The 22886-nt window shown below is 39.6% G+C and overlaps 1 protein-coding gene across 1 annotated transcript in view; it reads right to left on the bottom strand.

The window, feature by feature from the left end:
• The window catches only part of CENPO (centromere protein O), a 282925-nt gene that overhangs the window by 129194 nt on the left and 130845 nt on the right, over nt 1-22886 (bottom strand). The window contains exon 4 of the mRNA XM_044062391.1: nt 4886-5145. Within this exon, the coding sequence (XP_043918326.1) occupies nt 4886-5145 (260 nt within the window). The remainder of the gene's footprint in view (nt 1-4885; nt 5146-22886) is intronic.

The following is a 22886-nucleotide window of genomic DNA, read 5'->3' as shown; positions in this document are numbered from 1 at the left end:
AAAGTTAGAATAGGTGAGCATGTAAGGAACATCAGGGATAAATTTGAATGTAATGCCCTGGCTAAACACATTGCACAACATCCTGAACATTCATTTAAATTTATTTTGAATATAATAACTTGTTCTGAAAGAGGGGGGCTTGGCAGTATTTATTAGATAAAGCAGAATTGGTGTGGCAGCTCCGACTGAATGCAACATGTTGGCTAGGTCTTAATAACAGTGTATCCATCACCAGTCTACTAAAGTTAACAGCCCTTAAAAGATGACATTCTAAGTTTCCTTTTATTTCTTTCTTTTTGTTTTGGACTTGTATGAGTGCTTTTTAAGCTAAAGTATTTTTTAAGGGGACTATATATGTTGGGGTATATCGAGTTATTTGTAGGATTCTTATTTTAATATGATTTTACAATAATTGATAGGTTTTTAGAAATGATGAGTGTAATTAATGATTTTACTTGTTGGGGGGAAGTGACGTCATATGACAAAATTATATAAGGGATATGAGATAATCTTTTTGCCATCTGATGAAGTTCCATTTAACATATGATTTGAGGGACGAAAGTGCTTATGGTGGCTTAATTTTTTATTTTCACGTTGTTGGATTACTGACAGAACCCACACTGTGAAAGTAGCAGACTCCAAATCCGACTTCAGACCAGTGACAAGTGCAGTACCACTAGGGACCTAAACCTTGTCACCACAATAAACAGAACATGCTGGAGGGATAGATTCCTGTCCAAGAGACTTCCCATATTCTGGAACAAACTACCCATCTATATCAAACAAAGCTCCTCATTAGCACTCTTCAAGAAAAATCTTGATGACTGGATGGAAAATAGGAAATTCACCCCAGAGATCACCTCTGTGGCTCTGCTCAACAGGGGCACAGGAAAATAATTTTCTTGGTTGACGAAAGCCAGGGTACCTTTTTGGCTAGGCTTGTATAGGCCCCTAGGGCAGATAGCCTAGTATCTACCTATGAACCTATTAATTGATTCTTCTGATTGGTCAATTTTGTTTGGCTTTAATACAAGTAAGGCACAAAATGAGGTATGCATTCATCTAAGGAAGTCTTATACGGATCAAAATGCATTTTTACTTGTGAGCGTTCATGTATGTGTGTATTTGCCTGCTAGTTATTGTTTTTTGTGGAAATAATAAAGGAATCTAACTCTACAACTTCTTGTGATCTTCCAAATTGCTGATTTTATTGCTTTTTGAGGTGTTTGATTTTAAGCACTTTATTTCCTGTTTTTGGCTATTCTAGTAACTAAACAAATAACAAACCAACACAAATGGTAAAAGAAGATGTTGCCAATAAGGATGACTGCAAGTAGGGTTACAGAAAATAGGCAACAGGGAGGTTGAATTCACTGGAGAAAACTGGCAAAGGATTAAAGGTACTGTTTGCAAATAACTAGAGGGGGAAAGGTAATATAGTGGGATGAGGCCAAGAAGATGTTTAAACTGCAGTTTAGAAACCGACTTCCATATCAGGGACTGATATCAGAGTACAGGCAAATGGAAAGAGACAGAGGAGTTCTAAGTGAAAGACGTGCTGTGGTGGATTTTTCAGCTGACTCTAGAACAGAAGCTTCTGTTAAAATGGGAATAATTAGTAGGACATATACAATATTGCATAATAACTCTAAGAATCAATCAGAGGAATTTAGAAAAGATTGGGAAGGATAGTAGAGAATCAATTTATTAGGGAACAATGGCAAGATATATGTACGTCTCTCAAGTATGCAACAAAAATCCAGGTGGTTTAGAATTTTTGCTTGGAAATGTTTGCACAGGTATTTTTATACTCCAGTCAGACTCCACAAACAATTTTTCCTCAGGTGGATAGCAAATGCTAGAGGAGTGACTGGGAAGAAAGTTGTAACTGGGAAATTGTTTTGGGGAGTATAATGAGTTGGCACATTTAAAGAATTCCATACAGACTACTCTGTCAGAATGTTTGGGAGAGCAAATAAGGAAATGATTCTTTCAAGCTGGGACACAAAATCTGAATTGCCTACACATAGTACAGCCATATTAAATTTAATTCTGTTGGTTGCAAGAAAGCATTTACTAGAAAATGGGAATCAAAATCTAAACCAACTATTTTTGAAGTATTTAATATTGTAACAGTGGAAAAAAAGAAATGGAAGAGGTATCCTTAAAAAAGGAAGGAGCAAATTACATAGAAATAAACAGAACTGGTAAAAACAATTCATGCAGTATAATGTTCAGGAGGAGGAGGTGTGAGGTTTAAGAGAAGGCAGGAATTGAATGATGTATGTAATGCTGGACTGAAACAGTTGTTATAAAGAAAGAAATCATGAAAACATAATGCGTGCAAATGGAAAAAACGCTGATATGGTTTGTTTTCTTTGCTATTAAGGTATGTGTGCCTATGTCTTAAGTGATATTCAATAAAGATACTTAAAAGATTGTGTGAAGCACTTAAGTAAGGCACTGAATTGTTGCTGGACAGAGTAGAAACGATGGGAAGGAAGAGTCGTGTTCCGCAATGTAGAAAATTACCCTTGTAGTTTTACATGACCCTGATGTTGGCTGATTAAGTGAGCAACACTGACATTTTGCCTCCCTCATTCTTTTTCTCATCTGCAGAATGACTTTGACCATTTTTCTTTGGTTATCCATGTTTAGCAAAGCTACAAATTCATCTTCAACTCTGCTTTGTAGCAGTTGGTAAGGACGAGTTCAGTTTTGAAGAGATGCTGGCCTCACTTGAATCTTCTGGATTATTTATGGATCCTCTTGGGTTTATTACAAGCATAAAGAAACAGCCAGGAAGGACAAAAAGGACAAAATTATTTTTTCTTCTGTGGTGGTACACGTTTTGTATCTACTATTAAATATTAGTTGTTTATTAAATGTTATTTTATTTCAGGGCTTTTTTGTGTGGAAGTCATCTCAGCTGAAATCTTATCACCATTAGAGCACCAAAGTGACAAGCATGTAACAACTGGCCCAGAAGAAAGTCCATAAGGTCCTAGTAACACACTGGCCTTGGAAAACAAACTGGACAAGTTTACAGCTGTAACCAGGTAAGGCTTGGTGGACACAGCTGAACTTAAAGTTGGCAGGGCTTCAAACAAGAAAGAATTTAAACTTGCATTTTTGAGTTAGCTTTCCTTGAGTTGGTGATATCTGTGCAGGTAACACAAATGCAGGATTCTCAGGCCATAGCTGACAACTAGAAGTCCATTATAACATCTTTCCAATCCAAATTACATTACTTTGAAAATTGACCAAAAAGAAACAACCGGCATGTAGTACGTCTATCTGAAGTGAAATAAAGTTTCTAACATTATTACATTTTAGAGTGTGCCTTGTCTAAGGCAGCAAACCTCCAAAAATTCCCAACTATATATGGAAGATATAGGGCACTAAGTCTGGCTGACTGTGCCAATCAGAGCTCCAGATCTGTTGCCATGTAATTTGTTAACTGTGCAGAGATACAGCAAATCTTGGGTTTGATTACGGAAGGCTGGGTCTTTCAACCCAAAGGAGGCAAAGTCCGCCTCTATCCAGACTTCTCCAATACAATGAGCAAGAGAAAGGCTTTCATCCACTTGAGACATCTGTGCTACAGAAATGAGCTTCCCTTATTCTTTAAGTGCCCCATTACATTTTACTTATCTGAAATTAAATAAATGTATTCACTCTTGATTCAGACAAAGTGCTCTGGATTTCCTGTGCAACACAAAGTAACCAGAACTGATCACCAAGCAGTCAAATGCAAACAAAAATAAAGTAACCTGCAGGCCAATATGGCATCTGGAAAGAAATCACAAAGCCTGGCAAATTTGTAGCACTTTCAAAGACTGCCTAGAGATCATATAACCAGCTTCTTAGGGAATGACTCCATGACTGAATTTGTCAGAATTCCCCCATCACTGCCAAGAAAGCAGCAAGCGGTAGCTTTTCCAAATCCTTGTGAAAAAAAAAAAAAACACTGCAGTGCTCTTTATTCATAGGAAGGTTTCCAAATGAATAGCTAAAAGAAAAATGCCTTTGGGGAGAAAACTGACCCCAGACGAAAAGATACCTGCTTTTAAATTGGCAGAGCCACCAGGAAGCTGGCAGATAAGAAGTCCAAAGAGATAACAGTGCTTACTCCAGCTGGAGAACATTTTCCCCCCATACATGTTGAGAAACTGTGATTAAGGCATAAATGTATTAACTAAATGCCTTTTGTTGTTTTATGTATCCCTAATATCACTTACACTGAGGAACTTGGATGTACAGTATACTTTAAAAGTAAACCGAACCACAAACTAGAGAAACAAATCCAGAAGCACAATAGCAATAAACGGATAACCGGAATAACTTACTTCAAATTTATTACGACATAAAAATGAAAACGAATGGTAAGCGCCTTCGGCTGTGTAACAACAGCCTTCATCAGACATTTTTAAAAATGCTACTAAGAGCATTATATTGTAATGAATTACCATTCATTTTCATTTTTATGTCGTAATAAATTTGAAGTAAGTTATTCTGGTTATCCGTTTATTGCTACTGTGCTTCTGGATTTGTTTCTCTATACTTTAAAAGTATTTTACCATCCCACCAATGTAAAAACTATAAAATAAACCTACCATTACCAGTGCACGTCTGAAACTGTCGACCAAAGTAGTCTTTGGAAAAGGTCAAAATCTAGGAAACACGATAGAAGAGCAGACAGCACAGTCTCTTATTAATGTTTATCCAAAAGTAGTATCTGAGTAATTCTACTTCACATAGCCAGGAAAACTGGCAGCAAGCCAAAATAATCTTACTGTTCACCAATCCTGTACACAAAGGGCATGCCTAAGCCGTAGACTATTTTGTGCAGTTCTACCTCACAGCTGAAATGTGTGCATGTTACCTGCAGCTGCTCTGCCTGGTATCTCCTGCAGGCATATGCATTCAAGTGTTGGCTCAAAATGGAAAGGAACTGCTTCAAGTTAGATGCCAGGTGCTGTTTTTCTAGCTCCTTCAAAGGAATGAAGACTGGTATGTTGTGATTCATGATCACTGGTGGCTGCCGCAGTGCAACGTTCAGGTAATAGTACTCCAGATAGATGCCTTGGAACGCAGTACTGATGCTGATGCACACTCCTCTGGGGATCTTTTTGGCACAGATTCCTGCAAAGAGTAATGAAGTGAAAATAAGCTAACTTTAAAGCACCGTCTCAGCTTTAGACAAGTGTTTAGGATAAGGCTAATAACATTAACTATTCTAAATACAAATTAAATTGATTAGAATAGCCTACTGTTTAAATGTAACAAAGTGTAAAATGAGCTATGTTTTGGAGACATTGATATGAATCCTGCCACTATTTCTACTTCATGCCATTCTGAAGTTAATCATTCACTGCACCTGTGCTTCATTTAAAAGCAGGAATCTGTACTTCATAGCCTTTAACTAGTTAAGGAAGTAAACATACAAAAACAGATTTTCAAGTTTGGATATCAGTGTTTCAATGGAACTTGAACATTACATACTTAAAGGATTAGGGCTTTATGATCCACATCCATCCATATCCGTGCCAAGACTGATCATCACAACAGACAGCTCACATTTTAGCATTTACAGAGCTCTCTCAAGCTCAAACTCCTTCCTCCTCACTACCATAATGCACCATACTTTCCTTTTTCTCCAAACTGAGATTGACTATGAAAGACCTAACCAGCTACATACAAATATATTTGGATTGGGATATATAAAGCTGCTGCTGTATAAACATCTGCTGATCTGAACACCCCCTAACAAGGACCATCAACTAGGTCTCTCCTAAGGGGGGTCCACTTCAATGCTAGGGCAGAATCCTCAGTTACTACTCTTGCAGGATTCATGTTACCAGGAAGAATAGTAACTGCAAAGTGTGACCTAAGTCTAGACATCACATCCAACTTGCAGTGTCTTTCAAAAGTGTGCAGTCAAGTCTCTGTTACTGTGACAAACGTTTCATCCACATAAAAGCTCTTAAAGTAGGCTAGTGAAGTTGAGACAGTCCTTGTAGAATGAGCTTTTGGTTTGCTGTAATTACAGTAGCAAAACATAAAACATTCAGATAGCCACTTGGACAGAGTAAATAAATATTTTTTTATATTTTTTTTTATATTTTACCTTTCCATTGCTTTTAGTTTTAACAGGCAAGCAATGGAGGGTGAATCGTGCAATCCTGGCCATTGCCCCGCATTTAGGCGGACCTGCCAGATTAATGGAAGACTTAATCTGGCAGGTCCACCTAAATGAGGGGCAATGGCCAGGATTAAACGATTCACTCTCCATTGCTTGCCTGTTAAAACTAAAAGCAATGGAAAGGTAAAATATATAAAATATAAAAAAATATTTATATACATTTTTTATATATACTTTCATTTTTATATAAACACCGTTTTATAGATTTTATACAGTGTGTGTATTTGTATTTATTTTCAGCATCTTTGCACTTGTTAATGTCATTCAAATGCTGGTTTTAAAGAGTGTCTTTTTAAGAATATTTTTATGATTGCATTTCATGAATATTTATGAGTTCAGGGAGGTCCTTTTTAGTCAGTGTGATGGGACTGGTTTATTACTTAATTAATGCTCTTGCAGGATGTACTTAAGAGTGTTTCCTGGATTTGCTCTTATCTGATGAAGTTGAGAAGGTTCTTGAAGAAAGTGCTTATCTGTTTGTTATTTTGGTTTAATAAAAAGTGTTTTTACCGCTCCCAAAGTGCTTTGCAGCCATTTACTACAAGGATTTACTCGAGTTGCTGAAATGTGTGGCTCCAGGAGTGCTGACTGTTTTTTTACAGTTTGTGACTGTTTTTTTACAGTTTGTGAACATTTGTGCTTTTTTAATACTGCAACAGTGATAAGGAAAGACATCTGCCAGGAGTGCCTGAAGTTCAGAAACCCTCTTAGCAGAAGCAAGGGATACAAGTAACACAGTTTTCCCAAGTACAATGCTGTACAGCAGAAGAGACTGCAGGCTAAAAAGCAGGCAAAGTCAATTTTTTTTATGATCAAAATTAAAGTCCCAAGAAGGAGGGATAGGCTTTCTTGGGGGCCTAATATGAAAAAAACCTTTCAAAAATTGTTTAATTTTAAATTTAAAAGCAAGTGGTGAATGCAACGGCAGAAAAGCAAAAATGGCAGAAAATGAGCTTTAACATATGAGTAAGCTAAGAAGGTACCATAGGAATGCCCATCAAAATAGGGTCCAGGTTATGTGTGTGACACCATATAGAAAATCTCCAGCATTTCGCTACTTATGAGTTTCTAGTAATGGGGTTTCTGGCCTCAGAAAAAAGCACATCCCCGGAGAACTGATTTCTAAAAGGAATTCAAAATCCTATCACCCAAAGAGTCAACTGTAGAGTAAGTAAATGAGGGTGAATGAGAGAGCCCTTTTCCTGTGTGAGAAGATCCATCTTATAATGATTACCTCTGGCCAGATAAAATAGAAGGGGGAACTAGTGCTGTCTGTGCCAAAAGGGAGTCACCAGCAAGATTTTGGGTTTGTCCCATAAAATACTGTTCAGGACTTTTGGCCACAGAAGAAGGGGGGGGGTAAGCATTCAGAAATATCCCCCTCCAAGAAAGACAATGGCTTCCACCTTCCAAACCAGATTTCTTGTTACTCTGGAACAGAACAGAAGGAGTGGTTTGTTTAGAGGGGAGGCAAAAAGAATGTACATCAGAGGGTACTCCTCAAGTAAATGTCCAGAAACACTTCCCTGTGAAGCATCCATTTGTTTGGATCTGCCCTGGACATGTTCAGATTGTTTGCCACTAGACTGTACTCAGAGGGAATGCAAACTGCCTGCAAAGTTAGTTGATTACTGGAAAATCTCAAGCTTGAAGAGCTAGCTTGTAAAGAAATTAAGATTTTGTGTCCCTTGCTACTGTACCACAAATATGGTATTCTCTGCGAAAATTCTCAAAGGACCTAAACCCAAGAGGGTGCAAGGCATGAAGAGCCAGAATTAGAGCTCACATCTCTTATGTTGATATGGTCCACTTGTTGCTGGACGACGAAATTCCCTAGACTCTGATGCTATTGGAATCGGCTTCCCCACCTCTGATTGAAAGCATCTGTGTACAGGTCCTGAGTAGTAAAAGGGACCTGAAAAGGAAGGCAGAGATTCAGAGAAATCCGCCAATTCACCACAGGAACCTGAGTTTGAGGCAAGACGAGAGAGGGATGAGAAGATCCAGAGGATGACAGTGTTGAAGCCAAACAGTTTTGAGATACCACTGAAACTTCATGTGGAGTCTGGCGAAAAGAAGCATAGGAATGGTGGATGCTATGAACCTCAGAGCTCTTAAAAAAAAAAGAGACTGAAAGTAGACAGCAAAGAAAAGGAACTTAGGATAAGGAAGCAAGGCCATCATTGGTTAGGTTGGAATCCTATAACCCAGGATAGCTAGGTCCTGAGAAGGGGGTAAGAACAGACAGATTCAGAGTGAACCCCAAACTGAGAAGGAGAAGCATGGTGTATTCGAGATCTTAAAGTAGAAGGTGCTGAAAGGGGGATTGAATCAGCAGGTCATCCAAGTAAGAGAGAATTTGAATTCCCTGAAATCTGCTGAAGGCTACCACTAGGGCAGACAATTAGTAAAGACCCTCAGAGCTGAAGAAAGACCAAAAAACAAAGCAGATAATTGAAAATGTGAGAATGAAACAGAGAAACATACATTTCCTGTAAAGAGAGTGAATAGGAATGTGAAGGTAGGCTTTCTTCAGATCCAGAGACACAAAGAAAGCCCGATAAAGTAAAAAGTTCACTTTCAGAAAGGTGTTGAGAAAAGAAGGATCCAGAATGGGCCTCCATGAACGCACCTTACTGGGAACAAGGAACAAACCCATTGATCTGAGAGGGTGGAATTGGCAGAATGGTTCCTCGAACCAAAAGGTTGTGAAGAACTGAAGGAAAGTGAAGAAGTTGGCAATAGGGAGGTTGGAGAATGCCTGAAAAGGGAGGAAGGGACTTCCAAACCATAAAATACCAGCTCTGAATTATAAGCACCCATGAATCTGTTATGCATTGTCAATGGAAATACTTCTGTTATGTAGGGACCTGTAACGTTCTGAGGGAAACAGGAATCTGGCTGGGGGGGGGGGGTGGAGACTGAATGTCAAATGGAAGCAGATTTGTCAGGAAAAGAAGGCTTTTGACCCTCAGAAGGCTTGTCAGGAAAAATAATCTCTTGGAAGACCTCTTAGTCCTGAGAGGTTGTCCCAGCTGCCTCCATACAAAGGAAGACAGATGGGACATTTCCTTGAAACTTGGGAATAGGAGAAAGGAAGATTTGCTTAAAATCTTGCATGATATTTCCCTTATCTTGCAAGGTCTTGAAAAACTCAGCTGCTGCAGAGCCAAAAACAATTCTGGTTGTCCAAGGGAGAGTCCAGCAAATTAGCCTTAATGTCTTCAAGGAAAAGAAGGGAGACACAACCAGGAGTATCTCCTCATAACTGACCCTGAAGCAGCTGCCCTAGAGGAGGCATCAGCAGCATCATAACTACTTTTATAGACTGACACGCTGCCTAGGCAGCAGAGCTCAAAAGAGAAATAGCACTTGACTGTCTCTGAATCAAGCAAATCAGAAATAACATCCCTAAGTTGAGAAAGAACAGCCAAGACAAATCTAGTCATATGGCTCTGGTAATTTATTGCTCGGAAAGCTAATTTGGCATAAGTATGCACGTTTTTCCATACCTGTTCACAGCATGATGGTACTTGTCAGAGGGCAAATGCTTGGAAGAGTTCAGCAATTTAGAAGGCTTGTCACTGGCTAGGGAAATCACTTCAGGGTCAGAAGAAGGGATTTTTTTATAAAAATGTCTGGACTTTGGAAACTTTACAGAACCTGTGTAGCAGGGGCTGGGAGTCAGGAGCCTGATGGGCAGAAAAAAATCTGTCTGAAACAGCACCCAAGACAAGAGGAACTGCAGAAGGCAGAGGGAATGAATCTGCAAATTGTCATAGTACTTTTTCTGTATATCAGAAATCTGGAAACAATCACATTTAAAATGTTCCATTATGTGGACAACAGTTCCCCTAAAAGATAACTCTTCAATGGGGAAATCGGGGAAAATGGAATCATCTTCCTCAGACTCCAAAGAAAAAGGGGAATACATTTGAGAGGAGTAGGCGAAGGATTCCTGTCCAAAATCTAAGTCCACCTCCTCTTCAGGTGGATCAGAATTTCTAGGCCTCTTAGAAGAGTAGAGTAGAAGACCAAGGAACAGAGGGAACAGACAACCCCTGCGGGAGCTTCAAAACCATAAGTGCCTTTAAAAGACCCCGAGTGAAATCCTGCTGCTCTCTATATGGAGCCACATGGATCATTTTCTACATCTTTTTCAAAGGAACATCAGCCATAAGAAACTTAGGGCATTCAGACCCTTGCCTGACGCCAATAAGGGAACCAGGAACTTCCTCCCTAACAAGAATCAGGGGAATCCCCTTAGGCCCCTCCAAAACGATTAGATGCAGTTTCCCCTCTTCATCCAAAGCAAATGTAGGCACAGCCTGAGTGGATGTGCAGATAGGCAGCCCCATGTCAGCCTCTGACTGGGTTGCAACAGAGTGGCTAACAGTGTAGTCAGACAGCCCTCACATTCTTTATTAAATCCGATAGAGCTGTCTAGAGGAGGATGGTAGCAGAAGAATCAGTAAAAGTAATGTCTTTTGGCTTTTCCCAGTTAGGGGTCGCCACAGCGAATGGTCCGCTTATGATTGGTAGTAGATTTTTATGGCATCGAGTTACCACCCTGGTGCCCAACCTTCAAAGAAGGCACACCCACACACGCACGCACACACCTACCTGCATGTATGACGTTCACTCGACCATGGGGAGGACATGCAGACTCTGCACAGAAGGCACTCCAGCTGAGAAATGAACCGGAGAGCTTCTTGATGTGAGGTGACACCGCTAACCGCTGCACCACCATGGCCACTGTAGCAGAGCAATCAGTACTTTTTAAAATTTCTTCTTAAGTAGCAGATAACATCAGAGCAGGTGGATTCAGTCATGCTGGTGGCTTCAGAAGCCATGGAAGCCTGAGCCCTTCAGTCACTGGTTTTCTAAACAAACAGGAAGGGAAGGCAGACTGCTACATAAAGTCTTTGGTACAAATGTTTAATAAATCTCACACTGAGTATGGTCATGGGCATGCCATAGAAAAAAAAAAAGGCACTTCTTGTGTTTATCCATATGGGGAATCTGCCTCCCACATATTTTCTCTTCCTGAATGAAATATAAAAGATAATATAACCCAAATGAAAAAAGAAAAGAAAACACCCCAATGGGACACTTATCTTCTGAAGGCTCTGTAGCTTTATCTATGTAACATATGACCGCAGACTGAATTGGAAAAGTAACACTCGGACTGACAAAGTTCTGAGGATTGGGCACTTTTATGTCACTTATGTACCCTACACTTCTAAACTTTAGATGCAGTACATATGTCTGATGTACGACACCTAGAAGGAACAAAGGCTTTGATATGTTGTCTAGACATTTTGCTATCAATAGCACATCCAGTTTGCAAAGAATACTGCAACAGTTATAAGGAAAGACATCTTAAGGTGTAATCAAGACAGAAAACCTTCAAAAATGCTGGCTATATGAATGTGATGATAAACATTTTTTAAACCCAAGGTTGTGAATGGAAAACATTTTGAACTGGTAAAGAAAGGAAAGATCCAGGATCCATGCAGTTTCTTTCCCATAAACAACCTAGAATAAAATAACTTTCCTTGCAAGAGAAAGAGATGAACAGGTTCTACTAATCCTATAACCAGCAGAAGCTGAAAGACAATGGAAAAATAAAGAAGATAGATCTGGATGATAAGGGATTCCCCACAATCAAAAACCCTAATGTAATGCTGCCAAAGAGAAATGGAGATTCAGAAAAATAAAATAAATAAACAAATATTCACACATGGGGGGGGGTTTATAGACAGTTAGAGGACCTATGGGATTGTCCTTTAGAACATCCTCTTGCCAGAAGTTTGCTGGGTCTGCCTATTTTGCTTTTTATAAAAAAATTATCTAAGGTAGTTGTGAAACCTGTAACAAACTTGGAGAAAGAGGGCTGAAAAAACGAAGTCACCTTTTGAATCAGTTTTCCTCTTTCATCACACTTTTTTTCAGAACCTCGGCAACAGATGGTCCAAAAACCTCCTCCCTAACCAAGGGGAATTCAAAATTTCATCTACAGCATTTTCAGGAGAATTTTGAGTGTAACCATACAAACAGGGTTTGGTCACTTGATACACTGAAGCAATAAGTGAAAACAGAGATAATTTTCCCTCAGAAGAGAGAAAAAATGGATATAGTATTCCACATATTCTCAAATGAAGCAAGCAAAAACTTTACCATGTGAGCTTGATGATTAAGAATTCTAAAAATAAGAGTGACAGAGGTATACACTTTCCCCAAATCTCTCAAAGACTTTCCCATTCATGTTAGAGGGGAGAGGATTAGCATTTATCAAACATTAAGCATCAGTAGGATTTACCAAGAAATCACTGAAAGGTCAGATCTGGTAGTAAAACATACAAATCTGCATGACTGATGGAGTTTATATCTATCTGCTTTTAAAAATATCCTTCAAAGCTGGGAAAACAGGAGGAACAAATGTGAGTCAGGAAATTCCAGCTGTAATAAATCATACTATATATGGGGGTCCCCAGCAGAAGAGGGAATGCTCACATTATCAAAGGTCACATTATCAAGCTGAAAAGTTCAAAACTGCACAATATTGAATGGAAAAACCTCTTACGTAGGTACCTGTAATGAGAAGGATCACAGCAGGGGCTGGGATATCAGTCTTTTCCCCACTGTGGTACAATCTCAGGCACGGTTTGACACTGTGTGGTTCATGCTTTTCCACTCGATAACGTGAATTTCAATAATGTTAGTGTTCACTCATCTGATAGAGAGCCATATTTTTTTAAAGACAGTGGAATATCATTGAGTTCCAATTGAAACAACTGATTCATTCTGGATATTGTTTCAGAAATAGAACATTTTTCCATGGGACTATTGGAAGGAACACTGTCCTCAGAATCAGTCAGAGGAGCAGAAGTTCTCCTTAAAGCATTTTTCTCTTCACTATGCAGTGAATCTTCAGAAAACGTAAAAAAATCCTTTTTCTCTTAACAGTGACACCAGAAATAAAAAGGGTCAAGTGCCTGAACTAAGCCCTGCTGTCTAAAGTAACAGACACAGGGGAAGATAAATGTTTAATTTTCTGCTTCGTTTTCACAGGAATTTCCATAGAAGCAGGCAAATTGCTGACAGTCAAATTATCAATGGGTACAGGCATCCCAGTCCAACTAGGGAGTAAGAGAATCCCTGCCCCTTCCTCCAAGCCTGACAAGACATTGCCCTCAGCTGCAGAGGTTGTGTCTAACCCACAGTCCATAGTGGCTGAAGAGACTACAACAGAGGGAGCCAGTGCAGAAGATAAATAGTCTGAGGAACCAGAAATGGCCACAGCAGTCGCCTATCTATGGCTGAGGCAAATTTATAGCCTGCTGAAGTGGCAAAGGCTGTCTAGACATTTTCATATTTTGTGGCTGAAGGAAGAACCAAGAAACTGGTTTTCCATGGTGAAGCTGAAATGAAGCCTGAATCCTGGGCAAGACTGACAGCAATAGTCAGTGAAATTGGTGAGTATTACAAATATATTTTTTCTACCAAAAACGAAGTGAAAAGCACTTCTCAGCCCCCAAAAACTATTTAACCCAAGTGTACAAATAAAGAAAAAATAATTTTAACACATTTTTCCACAAAAGTAAAAAGCTACACTTCACAGAAACCACAGACAAAAGTGACAAAGTTTAACGACAGTTCATTAAAACACTTTTTCTTAGCTTAAAATTATTAGTTTTACAGAAAAAGTTAAGATTCTGATGGGAAGATTTTTTTCCCCAAAGAGAAAAAGTATCTGCCCGGCTCTGGATGTTTGGCAGTCAATCTAAAAAGGCCCGCAAACAGGAGTGCTCTTTAGCAGCAGGAAAGCTCAGAAGCACTTGCCTCCCAGATCACTGATTTTCTACAGCTCTGCTTGATATGTCAACTGACTGGGCATGAGGAAAGTGCACTTAAACTTTGGAAGCTGGCCAGCTGTCATATCCTGGGCAGGATATAACCCATACAGCTAAAGCTAAACACAGGTGAACATCTGCATTTATATGGGTCATGTAAGGATCTATACCTTTTTGACTTGCCCATATGGTAAATTTTGTTCATCTACCCTTGTAGACCCTCCAATAGCGGCTTCTTGGTCTGCTGCAAGGGTTTGGAGCTCCCTAGCTGAGTATGCTGGGTCCCTGGCTGGTAATGGAACTGGACAGCCCATGTTGTTCGTTTAAGTGACTGAAGGTCAAGATGGATGAAAATCAGAAAAGGCCACAGTAGGAAGAAACATACCTTTTGGGGCCAGAAATGGACTAAGAGAATGACTGTGGTCCTCATCATGGCCCTGCTCATCTTTTCTTTCTGCAGGAGGAATTTATTATCAGTGGAAAGGGGGTGGTGCATACAGAAGTTCCAAGGGCTACTGCTGGGCTAGTGTGTCTCAATGTCTGATTAGGTAAAACGTTGCTGCATTTGGTGTTGATTGGGCATGCAAATGGGTCACAACAAGTCAAGAGCTGATGATCACACAAGCAGTCTTCTGACTTGAGGAACCACCTACATACTACCACAGCAGGTACCTGCTAAGCCTGTCCACAAGACTGCTGCTTTTGTCCCAGGATGACTGTTGTTGTCAGAAAGTGATGCAAACTCATGGCCCACTCTCACAGCTTCATGGCCTCCAGAAACAGGTGACAGGGCCTGGTACCTCCTTTGTTTACATACTACATCATGACTTATTTGAATATATTGCAACTGCACCCAGGGAAAGAAAATTCTAAAGAACCTGCAGCAAAAGCAGGCCTGTCCTCATCTCCGGGATACTGGTGTAAAAAAGCCTCTTGGCCTGTCCACATGCCTTGTATCATATGCCACAAGTAATGTTCGCTAATCCCAGGCCTGACACATCCATAGTTAATGGTGACAGAGTGGAGAAAGGAAAAAAACAGGACAGAAGTACAAAAGGTTGTTCTCTTCTAGTCATCACTGAAGATGCTAGCAGCAACTTTGAGAAAAATGGATAATTTAGTGCAAACAGTCAGATGTCTAAGACCACCGAACCATTAGAGTCCACTGCAGAACTCTCATATAGTACCTGACAAATGGAACTAGATGAATTACTGCTGTCATGGGTGCCAGTACTTTAAGGATCCAGGCTGTAGCAGAGCTGATTTAGACATTAGAGGTCAATCTGCTGAATGTAGGGTTTGAATTTTCTCCGGTGTAAGGTAGACAAGGTGGCAGGATATGAAGGCTTGTGCCTGTGATGGCCCCAAATGGGACTTCAAGTGTTCCTGTCCTTGGGAATTTCAGTGAACACAGGGAAGTAAGTTGTTCCATGCTTGACTCAGCCATTCCCTGTTAGGGGTAGTTAGAAGCCAGTTGTTTAACATCTAGAACACTCTAATACCTTGTAGTTTCATGTAAACTATTACTGATGCCATGCATTTGGTGAACACCAAGAAAACTGTAGTGAGACCGAATGGAAGCGATCTAAACTGTTAGTGGCTATCGATTACACAAAACATCAGGAATTTCCTGGATGCATGGACAATTTATGTGTGTGGACAGGCATCCTAGAGATACAAAGAGTACATATAATCACAGTCCTGTTAAACACAGAAAGACTGACGGCACCATGACCATATGGGACATGGTTTCTGAATACACTGATTTAGACTGCTCAAGTCTATAGTGGGCCTGTAGTCCTTTGTCTTTTTTTTCTGTACCTAGAGCAGTGTCCATTTGGAAAAAGTTTCATGGCTATAGCAACTTCTGTCAAACTGCTGCCCAAAGAGCAGTTTTTTTTTTTTTTTTTTTTTTTTTTTTTTTTGAGTCACACATTCCCTGCACTCTTCTGATATCCTGAAAAGATTCTCTGAGGAGTGGAAAACCTACAGCCACAAGTGTTTTCCCTTTCTGTTCACTTTTAGCAGCCTATCCATCTGTGGTCCAAACAAGGAGGGCCCATTATATGGGAAATTAGTAGAAAGTACCTTGACGTTTTCCACAAAGTTATAATGCTTCAGCCAGGCATGATAGTTTATGACCAAGCCTGATTTGGCTGCTCTCTCTGCGCCACTAGCCATACTATAAATAAGTATTATGAAGAGTATGGAGACACCAGCCATTGCTGAATCGGTGAGTACAGCTTTCTTCCAAGATCACTGTAAGGCAACTTCTAACATTTGCAGAATTTATTCGGGTAGATCACACTGAAATGCATCATATGGGTCATGTAATTCAGAGTTCTGACAATGAATGCACTGAGGCATAAGCATGCTTCCCAAAGTGAGCCATAGCCTGAGAATCATTATCCAGAAGGATTGCAGTACAATCCTCAGGGAGCTTTTTGATGGCTGCTACCACCATGGTGGAGTTAGCTGGAGGTGGGCCTTACTCTAATACTGGATTTTACCCAGTCTGCTAGGGATATTTCCTGTCACACTGGACTCTTGCCATGCCTTTTCCACCACCAGTGCAATCCATATGGTGAGTGGAAGGAACAATCCAAGATGCACGCAGGGTGGAACAAAAACCTTCCTATAATATTTCTTTTTTAGGTAAGGCTGCATCAACTAGCCATGATCTACTCTGAAGCATAAGCTCTAGTATTTCCCCAAACATGGGGTCATCTGGAAGAGAAAGGGAAAGCATACCCTTTGTATAAATTCATATCTGGGGTGGAAGACTACACAGTCTGAGGAGTACAGATGTCATCTTTTACATATCTTCATCCTAAAAACACTTGGAGGGGACATGTGTCTGGATGCCCTGAACTGTCATTAGCTTTCTGTTCCTCTGCCTTTCCAGTACAAGAACAAAAGACCCATGACACCATACTGAAGGGAACTTCCAGGAGTGGAGGTGATGTAGTGGCAGAGAATCTCAAATCTATTAGCCTGACAACTTGCATCAAAACCATTTCCATTCCCTTAACTGTCAGTGTTGAAAGAACTGGTACCAAAGGCATGATGACGACACTGACAACTAGGAAAAGCCAGATCTTGCTAGGACAGCCAACACTGATGCCAAGGAAAGCTTTGGCATCAAGGGTTCAAAGGCCAAAGATGCCAATAACAAGAATGGCACCAAGAACACTGGAGCCAAACTAGTGGCAATAATGACCTGGGGCCTTGTGCACCATGGCAATAAAAGGCTCGATACCAAGGCCACTGGTGCTGATGGCAGTGTTGAGGCTAATGGGAGGAGCCCCATTGACACCAACATTGGAATATCCTAATTAATGGTAGTGTCACTGGGCATAAAACTGCACATTTCAAAAAGTTTGAAGCAGTGTCATGCCTGCTGAGGGCTAAAATTATGAGCATTTCAAGAAGGTTAAAAGGATTATGGGTAATTTTGACATGATCATTGTTCATGCTACAGTGAGCAGATCATCCATCATTCATATGTAACAGGCTATACAGGGGAAACATTTTACAGAATCTTCCTTAACACTGGAGGATACTTGCATATCAAGACAAAATGCTGCAGTGCAATCAGTGGTTTGGAACATGGTGATAAAGACTACATATATAGTGTCAGCAAGGAGTGATATGTCCACCAGATGAACCACCAGATGAAATGCTTTGTACTTCATAATCTTCTCCCTCTCTCATAAGTATAAGGGCTGAACAGGAAATTTTCTGTGTCCTTAGTGTTGATTTAGACTACCTTGAATTCCACCCTTGTAAAACTGAAAAAATATACAAGAGGTAAAAGTGGTTTGTCTAAATGCCCCAAGTTTCAGGAATAAAATAGGTGATCCAGAAGCTTCCCTCTGCCTGGAGGATGCTGATTTCTGTACCATTACTGAAATCTGGCTTAAAGATCTAAAATGCATCTCAGAAATTCCAGGGAATACCTCCTTTTGTCGCTGTATATCCAGTGGGTCGGGGAAGGTGCATCAATATACAACTCAGGACCAGAAACCCATTATAAAAACTTCAATGCCCCTCCACAGCAATTTGACTAAACTCCAGATGTAAAAAAAAAAAATCAATGGAAACAGTCCTCCTGGGGATTTAACTACTTATAAATGATGAGGTAAACTGCACATCTTCAAATAAATATGCTGAAACATAAATCAACTATGTTACAAAAAAAATGGAACAGTACAAACTCCAGACAGGGGTGAGCTCTGTCTGCTATCTACCCATCAGCAATTCAACAGTATGATGCCATCATCTCTAATCTAAGAGAAAAAAATAAACTCAATCATAATTCATCTTTCTTAGACTTTACGAATGGAAATATGATCTAAATTACATACTTATAAAACAAACCAGGATATCATCCTCAATGGCCCACATAAATCTGTGCAGGATGTTATAATGGAGTTCTAGGATATTACTAACTTCCGCATATAAGAACACATTATGCAAAGACACAAACATCCAGGTAAATTTAATGAAAAATCACCATTGGTGGAATCCGTAAATAAAACATACAATAGATAAAGGTGCACAGCTTTTAAAAATTACCCTAGTGGAAGCATGTTCTCAGTACTGTTTGCAACTGGATAATTTCTCAGGATGCTCCATTTAATTATGGGTGTAAACCATTTAATAAAAACATTAAAAGCGGTTAATTCAATGCAATTTTCAGTGAAAGGATGGATAAAGACATCACTGAATAATTAGCAATGGAAGATATGGACTGTATGGTAGAAGCAGAACATTTAGAGGAGAAAAAGAGTCTGAGAGTTGGAGTTGTGTTGCCATAATGCTTATTGTTTGCCACTCACAGACATTAAAAATCAACTGAGACTGAATGTGAGTGAGGTGACTAAATATCTGGATACACTATGAATTAGGCCATGGAATTTGCTGGGAATGTTTGATGTTTGCATAAAAATGCTCAAAGATGAGAATGAAGATGCCAAACAGCTGCAAGACCAGAAGGCAATGATAGAGCCGGATAGGCAGCAAATCCCAAACCAAGCCGTATTTCACTGGACTGGAAGACAAAGCACAAAAGGAAATGGACTATGCGAGAGGAAAAATGATGGAAAGGACTGGCTTTACTAAACACTCCACTGGTGTTTTCACTGAAATATTTGCCACTGCTTGAAAGGGAGGTCAGCTGTGTACAACCCAAGTCAATTAGGCAAGAAATGGCAGTGGCACTGAGAATGTATAATTCAAAGGTCACTTTAAGGAACTGTTCTCAATTTGCTGTTGTAAAGAGGGAATGTAAGCATAAATGACTGAAATTTAAATTGCTCCCTAGGATACTGAAAATTCCTTGAAAAAAGACAAATGTTATTTGACAATTGTAACAACATTACTGGAAAAAATAAAACTACAGACAGTGAAACTGAAAGTTAAAAAATAAAAAATCTAAAATAATTTGAATGAACTACAAATGACGAAACAGAATACGAGTGGAAGGAAAAATCATGTTTGACAGAAACTGCTTTATTTGCAATGATGACTCCTGATATAAGATGTTAGGAAGACTAAGGAATTCGACATGAACTGGCAGTTTGACAGAAATTAATCAAAGCTTTTAAATCATACCATAACGAAGACAGAGCAATAACAAGGCAAATGTTTTAATGGAGAGCAAAATAAAAAGAAAAAAACAAACAGCAAGGAGAAATTAAAACAAAATTACAAAAATGGACCCCCCCCCCCCCCCCCCGGGTCCAGATGCAGTATCTAACTTCTGGCTAAAGTATTAAAAAGTATTAACATCTTTACACAAATATTTAGCTCCGAGTAAGAACTTATATGTACATCCTGAACAGCCCCCCCCAGCCTAACAGGAAAAATGATGCTCCTCCTTAAGAGTGAACCCGAAAGCCATCCTAAAAATGAGACACCAATAATTTGCCCTCCGACAATATAAAAACTATATACTAGTAATGATGCAGACAAAGTTTATAATCATTTAGAAAATAACTCAATTATGGCAATAGAAGAAAAGAACAACAAAAGAATGTCTTAAGAAACAAATAATAATTTGTTGTTAAATAAAGCCATAATAAAGGACTGTAAAAGGGGGAAGAATCCAACTATGGCATGGATAGATAAGAAAGCATTTGATAGCATTCCACATTCATGGATAAAGGAGTGCTTACAGATCTATGATACACTCTATACTGATCAGTCACATTATGGTGACCATGAAACAGTGGCAAACACCTTTGCAGCTAAACCAAGATAAAGGAGAAATTATTATCCCAGTGATAAAATTTCAAAGGGGGATATTCCAGGATGACTCGGTCACCACTGCTCTTTTGTCTTTATCTTAACCTATTAAGCTGTCTACTTAACAGATTGGGTCATGGTTACAAATTGGCACCCATAAAACAACCAAGTTTAAACACTTCTCGTCTTCTTTTTGTGGATGGCTTTAAATTGTATACTTCATCAGATGAGAAGTTGAAAGCAGAACTGCAAGTGGTTAAACACTCTCAGATGAGGTAAGAATATCATTTGGTCTTGATAAATATGCAAAAGCAACATTTAAAGTAGGAAAGCTGCAGCACCAAGAAAATATCAATATGGAGCAGGAATGTGATATAAAAAAAAACTTGACCAGGAGTGAGTGTATAAATATATGGGAATTGATGGACTGACAATAAAACATGAACAAATGCAAACAAAACTCAGTAAAGAATATTTTAAAGGAAGAAAACTAATATTGAAAGCAGCCCTGACATCTAGGAAAAGTCCAAACTATAAAACAATTTGCTCTTTCTGCTCTAAGTTAGTTTTGAGGTGATGGATTGACCCCAAAAGGTATTAGATCAGTTGGACAGGAAAACAAGAAAAATGCTTCATGCTTATCAAAGGATATATATATAAAAAAAAAAAAATCAGTACATACAAAGATTATATATTCCTCATTCTACAAGAGGGACAAGTACCTTGTAGAGATCTGTAATCATGGGACTGCATCATACATATCTGCTGACCTCACCAGATCCAAACACAGCAAAAGTTTTAAAACAGGAGGAGAGGAAGCCTAAGATGACTTCCCTGCTTAGATTAGTAGAAGCATATGGAAATCAAACCAGAAGTAGACAAAAATCAGGCAGCAACTGAATGTGCCAAAAACAAACGAAAAAATATACGGAGAAGAATCAGATGAGAAGGCAAGAAATGTGGAAAAGGCATAAATATTGTGGTAAGTACAGAAAAAGTACAGTTGTGTACACTTAGCATAAATGTAGATGTTAGAGTGTATTCACTGTTGCAGTCATCACATTTGGGTTATGCCTGCCAGGGTAGCCGTCGGCCGGCCCGAATACCATAGACTTAGTATTTCTGTGTCAGTTGCTGTTGCTTGAGGACTGACATCAGGTCGTCAGTGGTATAAAGGAAGGCATCCAACGCCATTACATCAGTTTTTCTTGCCCTAACCTGTCAGGAGCCCCCAAAGTAGGAGGCCAGGCCCTGGTGGAAGAACCCCACCAGTGGAAAATACCAAAATGTCCCTTGTAAGGAAATGGGAACAAGGAAAGAAGAAAAAGGGGGATGGAGGGAAACCAGGACTGCAACAGTGAATACACTAACATCTACATTTATGGTAAGTGTACACAACTGTACTATGTTCTTCGTGTTTCACTGTTGCAGTCATCACATTTGGGTAGATTCACAAAGCTGAGGAAATGGGTGGAGGAAGTTCAGGAAGCTAGGGGCTGGCTAGCATGCCCTGCAAGACTGCAGAGGCAAACCCTGCCCTGGATTTGGAGAAGAGAGGCAGGTGGTAATGCTTAGTAAAAGTATGAACAGATGTCCAGGTGGCAGCCTCCAGCATGTCTCTGGTGGGGACTCCTCTGAGGAAAGCTGCAGAGGTGGAGACTGCTCTGGTGGAGTGTGTCTTGACCCCCTTGGGGGAAGGTTGCCATGCTGTTTGTAGCAGAAATGGATGCAGTGTGCTATCCATTTGGAAATGGTTTGCTTGGAGATGGCTTTGTCTTCTGCCCCTGAAGCAATTGATCAGACTTTCTGAAGGGTTTAGTCCTGTCCAGATAGTATCTGAGCAGCCTGTGCACATCTAGAGAGTGCAGAATCCTTTCCCCCTTGTTTTGGGGGTCAGGAAAGAAGGTGGGTAAATGGATGGATTGGTTGAGAGCCACACTGGACACCACCTTGGGCATGAAGAATGGATTAGTTCTGAGGGATACCCTGTCTGCATGGAAGATGATGAAGGGTTCTGTTAAAGTCATAAATAAACATTAAGAATTTACATTGTATGCCTTTAGTCAGGAACAACACTTCAGGATGTGCAAACAGAAATTTTATTTTTAACAGTGCTGGGAGACTGTCTTTATAGCAAATGTCAAAATAGTCTCTCTGAACAGAGACAAACCACATTTTTATACATTCTTCTCATCAAACTGCTCATGCAATTTCATGATGTTATAATGACTGTGTCCTATAGAAAACTTTGCAAATGTTCTCATCCCTCATGATTTTTGCCTTAGACTTCACATGAACACCTTCCTATACATGATTCACCTGTTTCCAAGGGGTCTTGTTTCAAACCTGCTCTAGCAGCAACACACTCTTAGCCTGAAGGAGTCGGGCTAACAAATTCCTTTTTGTATAACTACATGCCTCACTTCATGTAACATGTACTATTCTCTCTTATTACATACTAAAAGAATGCAGTTAAAAAAACAGCAATACTGTAGCTTATGAAACTGTATTTTTCCCAGCCCTGCATACAAATTATATTTGCTTTTTAACAATCATATTATAGCATCCTTAAACTG

This window comes from Protopterus annectens, chromosome 2.part1 (assembly GCF_019279795.1).
Source record: "Protopterus annectens isolate FY-2018-M chromosome 2.part1, PAN1.0, whole genome shotgun sequence".
NCBI classification, from domain to species: Eukaryota; Metazoa; Chordata; order Ceratodontiformes; family Protopteridae; genus Protopterus; species Protopterus annectens.
This window is presented reverse-complemented; position numbering and strand designations above follow the sequence as displayed.